Source organism: Nicotiana sylvestris, chromosome 6 (assembly GCF_000393655.2).
Source record: "Nicotiana sylvestris chromosome 6, ASM39365v2, whole genome shotgun sequence".
NCBI classification, from domain to species: domain Eukaryota; kingdom Viridiplantae; phylum Streptophyta; class Magnoliopsida; order Solanales; family Solanaceae; genus Nicotiana; species Nicotiana sylvestris.
In genome coordinates this window covers 34272461-34292596 of record NC_091062.1, presented here as the reverse complement: position 1 = coordinate 34292596, position 20136 = coordinate 34272461, and the positions used below count along the sequence as shown (strand labels likewise).

At 38.2% G+C, this 20136-nt stretch overlaps 1 protein-coding gene across 1 annotated transcript; it reads left to right on the top strand.

Annotated features, from left to right (window-relative positions):
- Positions 1–271: 271 nt before the first annotated feature.
- LOC104242561 (uncharacterized) lies at positions 272–4105 on the top strand. The gene is made up of 3 exons (XM_009797635.2): positions 272–1280; positions 3358–3484; positions 3564–4105. Exons 1-3 carry the CDS (start codon positions 1013–1015, stop codon positions 3586–3588), a joined length of 420 nt encoding a protein of 139 aa, XP_009795937.1. The 5' UTR covers positions 272–1012; the 3' UTR covers positions 3589–4105.
- The last annotated feature ends 16031 nt before the right edge of the window (positions 4106–20136 follow it).

Sequence of the window (20136 nt, the reverse complement as noted above, 5' to 3'; positions counted from 1 at the left end):
ATGAGTACAAATCAGTGAAAATAGAGGATGAAATGGGGTATGATACTGAAGGAGATGATGAATTCAGAGAAGATACAGACAAAAAAGAACGAGATCACCAGCTCATCCTAGCTTCTGGATCCAATCAAAATTTTGATTATCAAAATAAGCTCAAAGTGACAGATTCTCGAGGCTTATCTCCAAGAGGAAGATATATGAACATGCAAGATGTTGTTGTGAACCAGTATAACTCAAATGATGTGTATGGGCCAGTTATTTGGACAGAGGCTGTTGGGCCAGGGGCTAAATTGCGAAGAGGCCCAAGAATCAGAAATCCCAACAAGAGATTTGTCTGGGATTCGGGTTAAGGAAGTATGTGACGAAGTGAGTAAAAGGGGCCGTCATCTAGGTTTGGAGGATTAGGCAAATGTTACGTGAAAAGCTCTGTACTTCTCATCTCTTTCTGTCCAAGCTTCTCATCTCCTTCTTCCATGGTGTATTTCTAGCTTCTCATCCCTTATGTTATCCTGCAGCTATCCTTTTTACTATTTCATTGCAAATTCCAGCTGATTGTAATTCAATTTAGTGAATCAATATAGCCAGTTGGTTTGGTCGATATTTGGTTTATTACACTGGTGCTTTCATCCAGAGGTCTTCAATGAAAGACCAAATATTTCTAACTACTGATGATTCAATTAAGGTCGTGAAGGATTCGTAGTCAAAGGATATCGCTGAAATTCGTTCATTGTTACATGAGTTTGTTGAAAACCTTGCAATGAGTAAGCCTACTCCATTGGAATTCCGACGACTTAGCGGCGAGGATCCAGAGTTATGGATTTCTCAGGCTGAACGCTACTTTGAATTCTATGCATATCAGAAAATAACAAATTATTACGCATGTCTATTTATCTCGAAGGTGAGGCATTGGATTGGTTCCGATGGCTTCTCCGGAACAAGCAATTGAAGGGAACACTTTGTCGCAAAGGTGCGAATTCTTTTTCGTAAGCAGCATCTCTAATCGCTGGAAGGTCACATGGCTACAATCAAGGAATATTCTACTGAAATTGAAGCCCAGGTGTTCGATAATATGCTACATAGATGTTGTTGTTCTAAGGTCTTTGCTACCGAGCGATCAGATATTGAAGTCCTTACTGATACAATGAAATCTGCTTTAAAGAATACAAAATCAGAGGAGGTCCAGGTGTTTGATGAAGGCTCTCAGGGAAATGGCAACACGCACCAGTCTCACTCTAAGACCTTGAAAACCAAGGTTACTACTGAGGTTCTAGTTAATCAGATCGGTATTTCTTCAAACTCTATTCCTTCTTGTTTAACTCGTTACAATTGTAATGTGACTAAACTACTAGAATCTAAAAATAAAGAGGAGAAAAATACAAAGGATAATGTAGCGGTATTAGAAATTTCTCCTCTAACGGATATAACTAGTTATCAAATTCCTTTCGCTAGACAAGGATATGTCATGTCGAATGCTATTAGAAAATTTTCTGGGATAACATTTCCATTTGCTAGTGCTAATCAAAATATATTGTTCCATTACCACGATGTTAACCTACACAAATACAATTGGGTTGATACTGGACAGGAGAGGAGATTTCATGGTTTATTGTCTGTAACATATGAACCTACTATGGCGGAGAATATACAGGGATTACTCCGTACATTTGCTGAAAGTTACTCCAAGCAGTCCCCAAATATTCAGGCCCATAAAGCTGTTAGACTGTCGCTTGCGATGTGTGGTCTAGTTTATAAGACAAAGTCTACTCCGCCAAATTTTCATTTGTTCTTAGTTTTGGTTTTTTCACCACATTTGTTGGCGCTGAAAGATATTATTCAGTCATGGTTGTGGATGATTTCAAGAAGATTATTAGGATATTAGAGTGTCATGTTGATTCCATATCCAATGATCTATGCTTTTTGAATCAATTCCCATTGGATCCTGGTGTGAATTTGTTCATGGTAACCCCCAACGGACGCCCCCTGGTTGTTCGATTGCAACCTAGGACATCTATACACACTCTCTTACTTGTGAAGCTTTATACATTCCGGACTTTTTGGGTATTATCCTACATTCGTCGCACTATTGGCATAATTCACAAAGACATTAATGATCATAATCTTTTGGTGGATTTCCATGCTCCTCTGGTTAATTTATGTGACTGGGACATGCTAAAGCTTTGGTTGAAAGACAACTAAATATTTCTCACATATGCTCTCAGTATTATAGAGCGACAGAGATTATATTTGGAGCAACAAAGTACACTACTGTGATTGGCATTTGGTCTGCTAGTAGTGTCCTTGTGGGAATGAATGTTAATGAAGAGATGGTTAAGCTTTGGCCTCTTATGGACTTAGCAATCTTGGATTACTGTGCTTTGTCTATGTTGAGTGAAGAGCAAATTTTCTTTGACCGGAGGAGTTGCTGCTGTGGTGGAATTGAGAATAATATGCCTAGCTGCAACCAAAATGTCCTTTTTCCTAACTTTTCTATTTCACCTTGTAGAAATATTAAGTTTCATCATGCAAAAATAACTGATTGTTATTTACTAGTTCAAGCTCAACAGCCTGTGATGAATCTTTTTGTATGGGATCCAGGAATACGTTCCAAGTACATATCTCTAAGAAACTATACAGTGAACATTGCGGCGGTACTATTGTTGGGATCTACTGGCGAGTTTTACTTCATTAGATATGCTAACTCTATGACTCAAGTATGGGATCTTGTACGGAAATTGGGTATTCATTCATCCCGTTTGCTAACTAGTTTTGCATTAGCAGTTGCTAGATGTGGTGCCGATGACTTCATTATTTTTATACTACAATCTATTTTAGATCCTAGTAACAGAATTATTGAGTTCAATGCCCGATTCCTCATTGTGTTATTTTGCTGCACTACATACTTGTAGCTTGACTATGATGGAAAATGTATTTTTTTAGATGATATAAAAGTTGATTTGATGAAAATAGCTTCAATTGTTGTTGCTGATGTTGTTCATAGAACAATGATAATTGAAGGTAAAGGCACTTTTATCTTGGTTGGTCCTAACATTAGACTTGGAAAGTTTACAACTACTTGAATGCTTATGTGTTATCTTGCCTATTTTGGTGGCTGTACAAGCATTGCAGAGTACAGTAGGGACCAACAAATTATTGAGTCAAATCTAGTGCTTGAACTAATTAGCAATGCAAAAACATTACAAACGGACAATTCAAGTTGTTGTATATTTCTGGAGACTCGGGTTGGCAAGTCTAGAAGAGTATCTAGTGCAGAAATGGGAGCGTTCCTCCTTGAAAGATCTCAAGAATTATTATGTTTAATTCTTGAACAGAAGCATCAATGTTTCTATCTTCTCTATGCAGTACCCGCGGAGATGAAGAAAAAGTGTAGGTTGGGGGATCCTGAATCATTTGACTACCTCAATCAGTCTTATCGCTATGAATCAGTAAGTGTTACTGGTGCTCATGGCTCCCTTGGTGTACAAAGAAGGTAATGGAAATTGTTGCACTTAGATTGAAGGAAATTTTTTTTAGATTTGTGGCTTATGTTCTTCCTCTTGGTAATTTAGAATTGGCAAAGGGCACTGGAATTGATTCATCAAATCTAAGGTTGAAAGACATTGGTCAGCTCTTGACGCATGTTCGAGTCGTGACAGATTCACTAACATAATGTTAGTGTGGCTCTATTTGAACCTTGAGGACAAGGTTCTTTTTGAGAGCGGGAGTATTGTTGTAAACCAGGATAACTCAAATGATATGTATGGGCTAGTTATTTGGACAGAGGCTGTTGGGCCAGTGGCTAAATTGTGAAGAGGCCCAAGAATCAGAAAGCCCAACAAGAGATTTATCTGGGATCCGGGTTAAGGAAGTATGCGACGAAGTGAGTAAAAGGGGCCATCGTCTGGGTTTGGAGGATTAGGCAAATGTTACGTGAAAGCTCTGTACTTCTCATCTCTTTCTGTCCAAGCTTCTCATCTCCTTCTTCCATGGTGTATTTCTAACTTCGCATCCCTTCTGTTATCCTGCAGTTATCCTTTTTACTATTTCATTGCAAATTCCAGTTGATTGTAATTCAATTTAGTGAATCAATATAGCCAGTTGGTTTGGTCGATATTTGGTTTATTATAGATACCAAGAACAATATTGCTTCTAATACTAGAAGCAAATCAAGAATTAAAACCCATTCATCTTTAATTATGATAAGTACACTCATATAAAATAGGCATTAGATCCTCAGGTGCAATAGAGAGAATGAAAGTACTTAAGCAGTCACACAAATTGTCCTTTATAGATGTCCTGGAACCTTTCTTGGATAGCTCATAGATTAACAACTACAATTACAGTTATCTATGAATTATGCATTTAGCAATCCAAATGACAAAATATGAATATTTTGGGACCATGAGTTTACATGTTGTATAGTAGAACAACAAATTACATGTCAGCTAAAACATGTTGAGATGGAAACTATCCTCTATATTACTGTGGTGTATGCCAAGTGTAGAAATCATCTAAGAAGACCCATGCAGGATAGACACAGACAACAATCGGCCAACGTTACTGCACCTTGGTATATAATTGGGGATTTTAATGTTATCACCTCTGTGGAAGAAAAGATAGGAGGGGTTCCATACAAAATTCAAAAAAGCATTAAATTCATCAGTGTGATAGACGAATGTGGACTGATAGATTTGGGGTATCATGAGCCTTTACATGGTCAAATTAAAGAGGTTCAACTGTTATTGTGTATAAAAGACTAGACAGGGGATGGTTAATGATGCAGGGGTATCAGTAGCTCCAATTACCACAGTCACACACCTAGCAGCCACATAGCCAGATCATTATCCATTGTTAATGGAACTAAATGTCAGTAATGTAAATGGCCCTAAGTACTTCAAGTTTTTGGACATATGGGTAGAAAATAAATCCTTTAAATCCACAGACCACAGTAAACGAAGCATGGGATACTTAAGTCACGGGAAATCCTATGTAAATCTTTTACCAAAAAATGAATAAGGTTTGCAATATATTGGGCATATTGTCTAAAAGAGAATATGGAGATATCTTTTAAATGTCAAAGAGTGTGAAGATAAAGTTAGAAGTGCAGAAGAAACCTGGATAAACACCAACAATAAAATTGATAGATCTATCATAAATGAACTTACTACGGAGTACACCAGGTTCCTCAAATTGGAAAAAGATATTCTAAAGCAGAAGACCAAACTGCAATGATTTTGTTAGAAATGCAGAATTAAAGCTCCAATTGAGCAACAACTGTTAGGGTTCATAATGACCTTAGAGAGAATCGGGAGGTATTATTTTGAAGAAGTCAATATATTTTTCACAAATGAGACAATGCCCATACTATATATGACCCGGTAGTGGACCAAATTGACCAAGCTCCTAACTATTCAAAAATGAAAGCACAAATACAAATTGGGCCAAGCCCAGTTACAAGATATAACCCAACTAACAAAACTAGCCCACATCAGCATTACACTTAGTTATCCGAACACCCTCTTCAAGTTGGAGTGTGATAAAATACCCAACTTGGACAAATGTAAATGATGGGCAGCACCAGGCAGACTTTTGTTGAATACATCAGCCATTTGAGTGGAACTGGAAGTATGGAGCAGGGTAACCAAACCATCAGCCAGCTTGGTGTGAATAAAGTAATAATTCACCTCAATATGCTTGGTCCTTTTATGGAACACATGGTTCTTAACAATGTGAACTACAACCTGATTATCACAATAAACAGAAATAGAAGAGAGATCAGTAATGCCCAAATCAGCCAAAAGTGTAGCTAAGCATGTAATATCTACCATAGCCTTGCTCAAAGACCTATATTCAACTTCATATGAAGAAAGAGAGACAAATGGTTGCTTCTTAGATTTCCAACAAACCAAACTGCCACCTAACAGGATGTAGAAACTAGTCACTGATCTTCTGCTATCAGGAAAAAATTCCCAATCACTATCACAATTAACCTGAACAGAAAAATCTAAGGAGTTATTAAGAAAAATATAAAGATCAGAAGTACTATTCAAATACCTCAGGAGGTGGTGGGCAGATTTCATACGAGGAACACAAGGTTTCTGCATAAATTGGCTAAGGTATTGCACAACAAATCAGTCACAGTTAAGACAATGTTATCCACATACACAACTATAATAACCAAAGAATCACCTGAACCCCTAGTGAATAGAGAATAGTCATTGAAAGAATGATGGTACCCTCTACACTATAATGTTTGAGAGTGTTTAGCATACCATTGCCTGGATGCTTGCCTCAAACCATAAAGAGACTTCTGCAATTTGCGCACTAAAGGGACAGAAGAAAGTGGGGAAGAAACAGACAAACCAGGAGAGAGCCTCGTATATACTTCCTCATCCAAGTCACCATGCAATAAAGTATTATTAACATCCAATTGAAATAGGGGCCAGCCCTTCTTTACTGCCACAACAACAAGAGTTTTGACAGTAGATATTTTTACAATTGGGGAAATTTTTTCTAAAAATCAATACCTGCAACTTGGGTATCATCCCGAACCACTAGCCTAGCCTTATACCTTTCAATGCTACCATCAGCTCTATATTTAATCTTGTAGACCTATTTGCAGACTATAGGCTTCTTCCCAAGAGGCAAAGGGACAACCTCCTAGGTGTTGTTTAGCCTCTAAGGCCTCAAATTCAGTTCTCATGGCAGCCTGCCATTCTGGAATAGATGTTGCCTAAAAATAAGTTGAAGGCTCAAAAACAGGCAACTGAGTAGAAATAGGAGGTGGAGGATCAGAGGCGGAGTCAGCTGAGGTGGAGCTACTGATATAACTTTGAAGTTAGGCAAGCTATTTGTGTTCCCTAGTGGACCTTCTCAAAGGAGGAGAAGGGGATGATGAAATAGGAGAAGGAGATGATGAAGATTGAGGTGCACAAGAGGAGGAAGAAGGAGTGAAAACAGAAGGAACAGAAAGAGTGGAAGCAGGAGAGAGAGAAGGAAAAGAATAAGGAATAGGGCTTACACCAAAGGAGGGAGCAGGAACAGGGTGAGAGGCAGGAGGCAAGTCATCTAAACAAGTAGAGAAATGGAAAGGACACATACTAGAAAAGACAATAGGTTTTGAGAAAAAGGGAAAATGTGTTCATGAAATACAACATCCCTGGAAACAAAATAGGAATGAGACTCCAAATTGTACAACTTGTAGCCTTTCTGGGCAAAAGGGTACCCCACAAACACACATGATACAGCCCTGGGTTGGAATTTATCTCTATGAAGTTTAGGCACAGTAGTATAACAGATGCAGCAAAGGCTCTAAGATGTGAGTAGGAAGGAGGCTTACCATAAAGAAGTTCAAAGGGCTTTTGTGAGACAAAAGGGGAGAAGGAAACCGGTTGATCAAATAGGTGGCTGTCAAGACACAATCACTCCAGAATCTAATGGGAAGATGGGACTGAAAAAGTAAAGCCCTAGCAGTATCAAGCAAGTGTCTATGCTTCCTCTCTACCACCCCATTTTGTTGAGGGGTATGAGGGCAAGAGGTTTGATGCACAATTCCCTTGCAGAGAAATATTGAGAACCATAAAGACTAGACCCCAATTCCAATATATTGTCAGTTCTTACATTCTGTACTTTAATGTGAAAATGAGTCTCTACCATGGCAATAAAGGCTTTTAACATATCAAAAGCATTGATTTTGGACCCTAGAAGATAGGTCTAAGTAGCTCTGACCAAACATCGATCGGGCTCGGCCCGTAGAGATGTCACCTAGGCCTGAAGGTCCGCACATTGAGCCTCGACTCCCCGGCTCACCTCAAGATCCTCTTCCTTGTATCTCAACGCCCCTTCAAGGACGCTACACTTTCCGATGACCCTTACTAACTCCTCATCCTTCTGCTTCAGCTCGTCCCTGATGGCTTGAAAGTTGCCGCTCTCGCCAAATCGCCTACAGATCTCGCGGTGCTTATTGCGGTACTCATGATACTTTTTCTCCATCTTCTCAAAAATGTTCTTACGCCTCTCCGCTCGACGGGCACTCTCAATCTCCAAAATGATGGTCTAGAAAGAAAACTTAAAAGAAGGAAATCAGTCAAAAAACAAAAAGTGAAAAGCACGGAAATTAGAGGACGGAAAACTTACCCTAAGGGCGAGGTTGGCTATGACAGATGAGAGAGAAACATCATTCAACGTCTTTAGGGTCCTGCCCTCCACATCATAACAAAGGGGACCCAAGGATGGTACAAGTATACCCCTTCAACCTCACTTCCACCCGAGTGAATCCTTCACTCAACATTCGCACCTCCTCGGGGTCAATGTCGGAGCCAGTTTCGTAACCGCCTTCGCCAATGCCTTTTCCTCTCTCCTCGGTCAACGAGGTAACACCATCCATTCTCAAGGATAACGGCTTGTTTCTCAGCACGACTTCCATGCCTCGAACGATCCTCCAACCTCAACCGCAAGCTCGGGTAAAGGAATATCTTCCATAACCCCCGTAGACATCGGAGCTTCGGATGATAAATGGGCACCGCTCTCACGGGTAGAAATGGCTGACTCACAGTCACTCGTTGTAGAGTCTACTGCCTGAGGTGTAAAATCGTCGACATCCACCGATCTACTCTTTCATGGGTGCAAGCTTTCCCCGCTCGATGACGAGTTATCCACTAAATGCAGCATAGGAAAAGCCAATGTCCCTGATGCTGAGGCCGCCGATGGCAGAGTTAGTCGCGCCGAAGTCCGAGGTCGAACGGGGGAAGATGATTGGGCAGGCTTGGATGCGGTTATAGATGGGACGGATTCCGTTGTAGTGGACACCTAATGAAACGCAGGAATATGAGCCTTAACCTTCCTCAAACCTCCCCACGCTGATACAAAGAAAAGAGGAAAAAGGTTGGGAAGCTTGGGCCCAAATGTATTGCGAAAGGCCGACCATTCGCGGATCCCCGCTGTATAAGGAAGAACTCGGCTAACCCACTCATGAATATCTTCTACCAAAGGAGGGGGTTCAGCCTCTGCTGCACAGAAAGAGAAAATAAGATACCGCATAACCAAAGTCGAACAACGCAAAATGCAATAGAAAAAGGTGATTACATGCGCAGTTCCAAATCTCAGGAAACCCATTCGCATTTGCCACCACGTCCTCGATTTTGACGTATAATTAGCTGAGCCAAAACTGGCGGTTGGCCTTGTCGTTCATTTTTACCATAAGATATTTGCTACCCACGTGACGAAGATGTAACATTGTCCCCCTATGAAAATTGGGAGCGAAGAGATGGATCAAGTGACAGATGGTCACCTCGACCCCGACAAACTCCGGGAACTTTGAAATCATGCGGATGAGCTTATAGATATAGGGGGAGAGTTGAAGCGGGCAAACTCGGTAATAGCGGAAAAACTCTTCGGCTAGGGGGAGGATAGGAAAAGAATAGCCCGCGAAGAAGGGGTATGAGTAGAAGGCGCAGTACCCAGGGCGGTCTATTTGCACTACGTCGTGCCCCGCCGGGATAAGGTCTACATGGGCAAAAATTTCATATAGCCCTAAACTCTGGCTGCCTCCTTCATCAATGACTCCGAAACTTCGAGGTCATCTTCGGGCAACTTGGAGAAGTTCCCTACGGAGAATTATCTCCTCCACCGTAGGAAAACTGTTATCTTCAGCAAACATGGCCATCACATCATCATGGGGAGGCATGCGAACTGCCAAGGGAACTGGATCCGGTAATCCCTCTGAAGTAGTTGGGTTAACCATTCTTGTTGTGATATGGAGAAGATTCAATCGCAAAGAAAGTATAAGCGGTGAAAATTAACAGAACTGGTGAAAACAGGGATGCAAGAATGAAGGTAATAGTAGGAACACTGAAAGAAGAAAGATATATAGATTCGAATGCTTGAAAACACAAAGGATCAAATAGAGGGTTTTCTATCCCTATTTATAAAAAATACAAGCACCTTAATCGAGAATACAAACCATCACTGCACGAATATCGAAATGGCAAAGGCACGGGTAATGATGTAACGCATCAGGAAAATGTGTAATAATGGCGCATGATGATATGACGTCATTCTGAACTGACATAATGGTAAATTATGGCTCATAAAGCACCACGTTGTCACCTCTCCATGAGCATTAGTACTCGACCTACCCACCTAAATCTCTCAACAACGACTACCGAAGTTCGCTCATCGAGGTCGTCTGAGAGACAACCTCGATAAGCGGATGGACTAATTATATGGGTCAAAATCTGGCTTGAGGATATTCAGAGAGAAGTGGTCTTACTAGAAGTAATTTGGTCGAGGTCGACCAATGACTAATGGAACTCACTGTCGAGTAGTCCATCGTGGCCGAGGTCAAGTGTCAGAAGGAGCAGTAACGGCTAGTTTTGTAATAGAATCTTTAGAAGAATATTCCATTGAATATTCTCTGTATTTGTACTTTTAGGATTAATTGGTGATATGTCCCATATAAATAAAAGAGGGATACGGTGAAAGGCAGATAATATTCTCTGATAAGAACTCTCTTGAAAAGCAGACTCTCTAGATAAATAAAAACATCAATCTTTCTAAGGAGATTCGCTTTGTCTATTATTCTATACTGTTCCATCATATCCCAGAAAGTTTCCAATATTCTCATAGTTATTTGTCATTCATCATTATTAGAAGGGAGAATCATCCACCTCATTCAGATATTGGGTGAATCATTTTCCTTATTTACATTTAGTGCTATTTATTGTTATTTAATGCTTGATATTCCTCTCCCACTAATGACTTTGAAACATTAAATACACGCTACTTCAATTCTGTTCCAACACTGCTCCATATCATCCACACAGGCTGATTATAGATCGGAAGTTATTATCTTTAACTAGGTTTAACCTTTTATATATTAAATTAATTGGTTTAACTAAAGGTTCATATTTCTTGGTCAAACAACCTTGTCAAATCCATGTAGTATTAGAGCAAGTGTGACTATAAGAGGAAGCCAAGGTGCACTCATCAAAGCAATGACAAATCCCCTAGGACAACTGATGCAAATCAGGATATTATGCCAGCAATGTAGGGATGTAAGAATTTCTCATAACTATAGAGAGACGAACCTGCAATCCGGCATATAAGGACTAAGTTTATTATCCTTCCAACACAGAATAATAATAACAGCTCAAATGGATAATCTTTATTCATACATTGGTAGCAAAGAGCCTAATCAGGCATTGTGGAATGCTTCACCGCATCATACTAATTTTAATGTGAATTACCTTTACTTGATTTATTTTTTGATAGATTACCGTTGAGATTCTTCAAAAAGTCTATCTACTTTGATAAGGCGAAAGCTTCATGGAGAATTTCTCTCATCTAAGGTACTCCTTAATTAGGTTATTTTTACTTTCACTTTTGATGTACCTTAACTGTACATTGTATATAATTCTGTAAGGGGAGAGTCTCCCTCGTTTACATTGCTAGGTCTTATGTAAATTAGGGGGGAGGAGTCCCTTCATTTTAGATGCTTGCTAGCTAGGTAGTATAACTTCTAACTTGCTAGCTAGGTAGTATAGCTTCTAAGTCTATGACCCATTGTTTAGCCCATCTTGACTCAGCCCATCTTAGCCCAAGTACTCTTTGGGTTAGGTTGAGTAGTGACCTATTTATTGACCTAACTCCATCTTGACCCACTCAAATTCAGCCTAACCCGTCTATTTACCACCCCTACTTTTAACTTAGCTCCTGGAGTCTAGTTAATAACCTGAACATGTGTCATCTTTAGGAACTGGAGGTTAGGTTTATGTTATCCTCCATTGCAATTCTCCCTTTGCTTTAATATACATGGTACGGGTTGATGCAAAACTCCTCATCACCGAGGTGAAAAACTGGGTGGATAGATTAAAAAAACTTTTTGACTTTTGTTTTTAGTGCTATATTAATTATAAAGAAAGCGACTCGACTTTTTTATTAACAAACTCTATTCTTAAAATTAAACCTTACAATACTACTTACAAATTGAAGAAAATAGTTTTTTTCTCACTCAAGACTTTTCTCTTACTTTCAAGTAAAGCACGACAGTAAATCTCTTTCTTTTGAAAACAATAATTTAATAGATCTTATTTAGAATTTGGACTCTAATGAGTTTTTGAAATCCAATTGAGCTTTAACACGGGCATTTGCATTTATACCCAATTTTAGGTTTACTATTGAACTTATACCCACTTTGTACAAATATTTACAAGTATACCCACTTTAGGTTCGACTTTAGACTTATCGGATCTGTCGTTGAAAAAAAATCTGAAGTGCAATGCACTTAAGGCCAACTCTAAAGCGCAAAAATTATACTTCAAATGCACTTAAGGTCAAATAGGTCTGAAGTGCAATAAATGTTTTCATGTACTTAAAGATCAAATAGGTTTGAAGTGAAAAAATTGCACTTAAGATGCACTTAAGGCCAAATAGATCCGAAGTGCAACAAATATTTTCATGCACTTAAGGCCAAATATGTCTGAAGTGAAAATATTGTATTTAAGGTCAAATAGATACCCAAAAATAGAAATATGTTCTTTGAATTTCAACAATTCAATACACGATTCAATACCTAAATCTACTCCAAATGATCTTAAATTTGAAACATAACCTCCAAATATCATAAAGAATAAACCACAATCATCAATGTGTCAAAATAACAATAAATCTAACAAATCGATTTTGCAATTAAGAAGAAGAAGAAATCCTAAGGAATAACAAAGAGAGGAGGAAGAGGGGGGGAGGGGTACCAAATAGGGCGCCCGTGAAATGTTTGCCTTTAACATATGCATTATTAGCAGCACCCCGCTCATTTTAAACTAACCTTTATTCGATAAAATAAAATAAAAAAACTAACTTTTACACATTCTTCCAAATTAAATAAAAAAAATATTGAAAATTTATAAGAAATTAGTTAATTTTCCTTGCTTTATGCCAAATAAAGAAGAAGACACTTTGAGAATTTTTCTTCTATGTATTGAGAATGAAAATATATTGTACATGGTGCACGTATAAATATAACAAGAAAGGAATATGGCTATAACTAACTATTGCCAAGTGGCAGTATCCTATTTCCTAATGTCCAACCACCTATCAGATAAATACAAGAAAGGATAAAATTATCTACAAAATGATAACCACAATAGTTAATCTCTTGACCATGGTCTGGAATGCATGTAGGCCCAAAACATTGAGTCACAGTTGAAATAAGCCAAGGCCCAACGCTAATGTCTTCATTCAGGCCCAATGCAAACTAAACCCATATGAAACCGGGTCACCTATTTCTTATACAAATATAACATGTCTTGTAACCATTTAGACAGAACATAAACTCAACATAACCATCTCCTATTTCATCGTACTTATCACCACCAGAATATTCTAGAAATCGACGACACAACGCTTGATAAACAACATTTCCAACACCCCTCCTCAAGTTGGATGGGGATGAAGAAACCCCCAACTAAACTAGAAGATTTTGATGCAAAGGCCCAGTTAGGGATCTAGTAAATAGATCTGCCAACTGAGAAGCAGATCGTACATAAGACAAAGAAATCAAGCCGGCTAGGAACTACTGGCGAACAAAATGGCAGTCGATCTCCACATGCTTCGTTCTTTCATGAAACACAGGGTTCTTAGAGATGTGAATCATAGATTAGCTATCCGAATGAAGAGGAATTGGGAGTGAAATTGGAATAGAGAGAGATCGTCCAAGAGATGGACTGGCCAGGTTAATTCCACTAAAACTCGTCGCATAGAGCGATATTCGACTTCGGCAGAGATAAGAAAAATGGCAGATTGTTTCTTGGATTTCCAAGAAATTGGATATGAACCAAGGGAGATGTATAACCTACTCACAGACCTCCGTGAATCTAGGCAAGTTCCCTAATCGGAGTCGTAGAAAGCTAGAAGATGAAATGATGAAGAAGGTGACATAAGGAGTCCAAGACCTAGATCCTTGAGAAGATAGCGAAGAACTCGAAGTGCTGCAGCAAGATGAGGAGCTCGAGGATCCTGCATATATTGGCTTAAATGTTGAACGGTGAAGCAAAGATCCGGTCTTGTGTAAGTTAGGTAGTTTAACTTGCCTAAGAGGTGACGATACAGTGTTGGATCATGGAAAGGTTCCCTTGTTTTAGCAAGCAATGACTGATAGATCAAGGGGTGAAGATACTGGGGTCAAATGCAAGCAATCATATTATGCTAACAAATCCATGGTGAACCTCTACTGACACAAGATCAGTCTATGTGGCTCACGCAATACCTCCATTCCCAAAAATAAATGTAAGTCACCAAGTCCTTAATTTTGAATTCCTGATTTAGGAAGTCTTTCAAGGCATATAATTCAGCATTGTCATTTCCTGTTAACAAGATGTCGTCTACATATACAACAACAATAAAAATGGAAGAATCTGTCTTTTTAAAAAATAAGGAGTAATCATTTAAAGAGTGAGTGAACCCCTTAAAATTTAGGACAGAGGTGAGATTTGCATACCACTGTCGAGATGCTTGACGAAGTCCATAAAGAGACTTTTTTAGTGACAGACATGCATAGGGCTAGGTGGAGTGACCCCAACAAGAAACTTCATATAGACCTCTTCATCGAGGTCTCCATGCAAAAACACATTATTTACATCTAAATCGTAGAGACCCCATCATTTCTTTACTGTTGTAGCCAAAATGCACCTTAAGGTAGTCATTTTGACTACGGGTGAAAATATTTCATTGAAATCAAATCCCTCACATTGTATATCACCTCTGATCACTAATCGTGCTTTTATTCTCTCTATGCTCCCATCTGAGTGTTGCTTCACTTTATACACCCACTTACAAGTAAAGCCTTCTTACCAAGAGTAGCTCTACTACGTCTCAGGTGTTATTCAACTCTAGAGCCTCAATTTCTTTATCCATGGCTTCTTACCAACCTGGATGATGTGTAACCTGAACATAACTAGTAGGTTCATAACCATTAGACATAGAGTTGAGCATATGTTGATTTGAAGAAGATAAGCCACTAAAAAAATTAAAGTAGGTGTTATTGGGGCTAGAAAACAAGAAGAAATAACATTTGTTAGTTAAAGAGCATTGCAGATATAGTCCTTCAGATATGATAGAGTTTTAGTGTTCTGGCGGATTTTCTTATGAGAGTGTCTACCACAGCTTCTGATTCTAGTGCGAAAAAATAGGAGAACTCCTGGAAACTATAGAGGATTTTGGTGTATAACTAGATGAAGGAGGCTAAAAAGCAACAAGAGATCTATGTGTGTAACTAGATGAAGAAAATTGATAAGGACTAATGGATCTAGGACTAGACAAAAGAGGATCAGCTGAAAGACTATTATCTGGATATGAAACATCTTGGGTTGGCACATCAGAGGAATGGCTAACTCATGTGTTCTAGTTAGCATTAGGCAGAAAAGACACATTAGGATTAGCAGCTTTAATAGAGGCAAAAGGGAAGAATTCCTTATGAAACACTACATCTATTGAAACAAAAGGTTTAAGAGTCTTTAGATTAAGCACCTTATAACCTTTTTTACCATGTGGATATCCCATAAAAATACAAGGAACTGCCCTTGCTTCAAATTTCCCTCTATGACTTGAAAATGTGGAAGCAAAACATAAACACCCAAAGCACCCAAGATTGGAATAATTAGGTTTGACATTAAAAAGAATCTCATATGGGGTCTTTAGGTGCAAAATCTTTGAAGGAAACCTGTTGATCAAGTAAGTTTCTATCAAAAGAAAGTCTCCCCGTTATGAGATAGGTAAATGAGATTGAAATAATAAAGCTCTAGAGGTCTCTAGTAAGTGTTTATGCTTTCTATCCACAACTTCATTTTGTTGTGGAGTGGCCACACAAGTAGTCTGGTGTATGATTCCCTGAGAAAGAAAGAACTCTAACTGAACATTTCCATTTCCCAATTCAAAAGCATTATCTGACCTTATGACTTTTACTTTGGTATGAAACTGCCTTTCTACCATGGCTAGAAAGGACTTTAGAATTGTGAAAGCATTGGATTTGGCACTTACTAAATAGGTCTGTGTACCTCTACTGGAATCATCAACTATTGTAATAAAAAACTTGAAACCATCATAGGTTGAATGTTTATAAGGTCCCCAAGTATCTACATGAATTAATTCAATTAGAGAGTTAGTTGTAATAGAGCTAGAAGGAAAAGGGAGTTTGGATTGTCTTGCCATTGGACAAACAACACAAGGAACAGAAAATTTGACACATGAAGGAATAGGAATAGATGATATATTCTTCATATTACTCAAAGGCATGTGGCCTAATCTATTGTGCCACAATTTGTCTTTTGTATTGGAATCAGAAAAAGTAAAACATGAATTAGAAATAGCACTAGGCTTTAATTGATTGTTGGAATTAAAACTATTACTAGTCTTAGGGAAACTCTTAGAAGTTGTTGCTGGATGCCTTGACTCAAGGATGTACATACCTCTTCTCTCTTTACCAATCTCCAGAGGGCCCCTGTAGCAGAAAACAAGAAGGAGTGAATAATATGAACTTTCTAAGTTGTCTGCACAACTTGTGCACAGACAAAAAGTTAAATTTAAATGAAGGTATGTATAAGACATGTTGTAACTAGATTAGGCAAAAGAGTAACAGATCCATAATGAGTAACTCTAACTCTACAAGAATTTGGAAGTTTAACTATTATTGATTTTGGCAAAACCCTGAAATCTGAAAAGAATGCTTTGTTAAAAGTTATATGCTCAGTGGCTCCACTATCTAGTATCCATGACTGACTATCAATTTCTATGAAACATGCATAAGTATCAAAATATTTTGATATACCAACATAGTTTAAGTTGGCAAGAGCATCAGAGGAACCTGCACCCTGCTGGTTCAAGTTCACCTGCTGAAAAAGCTGCAGCAGCTGGGTCACATTCTCCTGGGTAAGGGCCTTCACCTCTGAACTACTGTTAGTTCCTTGTTCTGCTTCTTCAATTGTGTTAAGAATATTATTGTGTGCCTGGGCTATACCTTGAAACTTCCTCTGTTTTGTGAATTTGAAATTTGTGGGAAATCCATGGATTCTGTAACACTTATCTATGATATGACCTGGTTTCTTAAAATAGGCACAAATGTTGGAGTTTCTTTTCACATCATAACCTGTTTTCTATCCTTTATAATCATTAAACTTCTTCCCCCCCTCCTGACTGATTTGCTGACACAAAAGAGGCCGATTCATATGGATAAAAAGGTGTAGGATGTATTTCTCTCTGCTTCTCATCATGCATGACAAGTGAGTAAGCCTGACCAATAGAGGGTAAAGGGGAAGACAACAGTATGTTGCTTCTGACCTCAATTAAAGTCTCATTTAGACCCATCAAAAACTGCAGTAGCTTCTCATCTTGATGTGTCTTTAGGTTTTTAGCCTTAGCTCCACAATCACATTCACAAACACAAGCAGAAAAAGTGTTTAAAGCATCTAATTCATCCCATGAACTTTTCATTTTAGTGAAGTAGCTTGATACACTACAATTACCTTGAATTACTGCACTTAACTCTTTCTGCAATTGGGAGAATTTTACCCTATTTGTCTGACCAAACCTATCTTCCAAGTCTTCCCAAAGATCTTTGGCACTTTGAGAGTACAAGACACTCTCTGCAATTTCCTTTGACAAAGAGTTGAGCAGCCATGACAGTATCATGTCATTACAGCGAGCCCAGTGCTTTTGAAGCCTAGAATCAGTAGTTGGAACAACTAGGGATCTATCAATGAACCCTAGCTTATTCTTAGCAGATAATGCTATTACCATAACTCTTCTCCAACCCCCATAACTCTTTCCATCGAACACTGAAGAAACAAGATTCATCCCTGAATAATCCGAGGGATGAAGATAGTAAGGATGAGCTGAATCTACTACACCACTCATCCCTGAAGCAATAGATTAGTACCAGCTATAGTAGAAGAATCTGTAGCTAAAGCTAGTGTATCAGTAGGTTTGGAAACAGTACCCATTGTATAAAAAAAAAAGAAGAGAATGGAAATTTGATTCAAAGTGTAAAGAGTAGATTAAACCTGCTCTGATACCATGCCAAATAAAGAATAAGTCACTTTGAGAATTTTTCTTCTGTGTATTGAGAATGAAAATACATTGTGTATAGGGTACACGTATAAATATAACAAGAAAAGAATTTGGCTATAACTAACTATTGCCAAGTGGCAGTGTCCTATTTCCTAATGTCTAACCACCTATCAGATAAATACAAGGAAGGATAAAATTATCTACAAAATGATAACCACAATAGTTAATCTCTTGACCATGGTCTGGAATGCATGTAGGCCCAAAACATTGAGTCACGGCTGAAATAAGCCAAGGCCCAAAGCTAATGTCTTCATTCAGGCCCAATGCAAACTAAACCCATATGAAACCGGGTCACCTATCTCTTATACAAATATAACATGTCTTGTAACCATTCAGACAGAACATAAACTCAACCCAACCATCTCCTCTTTCATCGTACTTATCACCACCGGAATATTCTAGAGATCGACGGCACAAAGCTTGATCAACACCATTTCCAACACTTTAAAACATCCCTTTTTACCTTCAAAAATATTAATTAGGTAGCAACATTTTTTTTCCTCTGAGTTTAACAAGGACATTCTTTTTACAAAATCTACATCGTAATAACTATTTCAAACTCATAAGAACGTTTAATGGTCCATTGTTGATTAACCATTTTATCATAAACAAAATAAACATAATATCCTTTTTTCAAAAACATTTTGATATGAAATAGCAAGAAAATATTACTCCAAACATATGAAGTAAAGTTCAAATGGATTGTACTTAAAAGTTTGAAATATTAGGCTTGATATATTTGTTATATATCAGGATATTTGTTAACAATTCCCTCTAATAGATCGTGTGGATTTAACGTTCTAGAGATTAGGTACGTTCAATTTTTGAAGGCAATTCAAAGGGAAAAGTCAACATATGACTGCTGAAGGAGCAACTTTTGACCATGAAGATATTTTATCAATTTTCATACTATTAAGACTACTACGTACATACTAACTAGTGGAAGTTTCCCAGCCAAAGAAAGTCAAAATATTCCAAAGTCTCCCCCACTCAAACGAACTGGTCAACACACCCCCTAAATACCAACGCCACTATAAAAAGTTTCTTCGCCAAGTAAACAAACCCATCATCCTTTCTCCTTAGATTTCTTTAAAACACTTTCCCCTTTGTTCAAAGTAAACAAACCCATCATCCTTCTTTCTTCTTATAATTCTTGATAACACTTCCTTTTTGGTTCAAAAGAAAGATGGAGGTTCTTCCTTCAATGGAAACCATCACTCAAAAGTTTTCACTTCTACCATCAAAGTCACCACCAGTTGACAGAACCAACAGGGCAGATAGGAAATACAATTGCAAGAGTAGGTTTCCATCATCACCAAGGTCTCAACAACACAGAGATTCATCGCCACGCATTTCAAGAACAGTGAGGGCAACAGCAACAAGCCATTATAGTCTGCGGAAACTACATGGATCGGCAAACAAAGAGATCATAAAGAGAGCATTAACACCACCGGCTCGTCGACTAACCTTGAGATGGTTGGATTTTAAGCCAACTCCTAGCCGTCTTTGTAATATGTCTGCTGCATAGTTTTGGTATGTTATAGCCACTTGGATATAGGATGTGAATTGTGACGTACAAAAGATACCCAATGAATCAGAATTTCATCTGTTTATTCTTTTCATAGATGATTGTGAACTTTCCAAAATTGCCAGCCATTTCAGTTTTGGCAACTCAGGATTGAATTGTGTGAATCTCATATAAAAGTTTTAACGGTTAGAGAGAACACGCTTAATTTACTTAATTATGTCCAAGATCTGTCATTTTATGATCACACAATGGATATACTTTTCATTTTTCAGTCCGAACTGAACCACTTGGAGCTTTAACTTTATCCAACCCAGATTGTATATAGTACATAGTGACGAAGCCAGGAATTTCCTTAAACTATTCAAACTTGAAAGAAGTAAAAAAAAAATTTCCAACAAAGGGTGTTCAATATATACTATGTACCTCTAAAACATGATATTTTACCTATATGGGCAATGTAATTTTCCGACAAAGACCACCCTTGCCAAAGTGTAGCT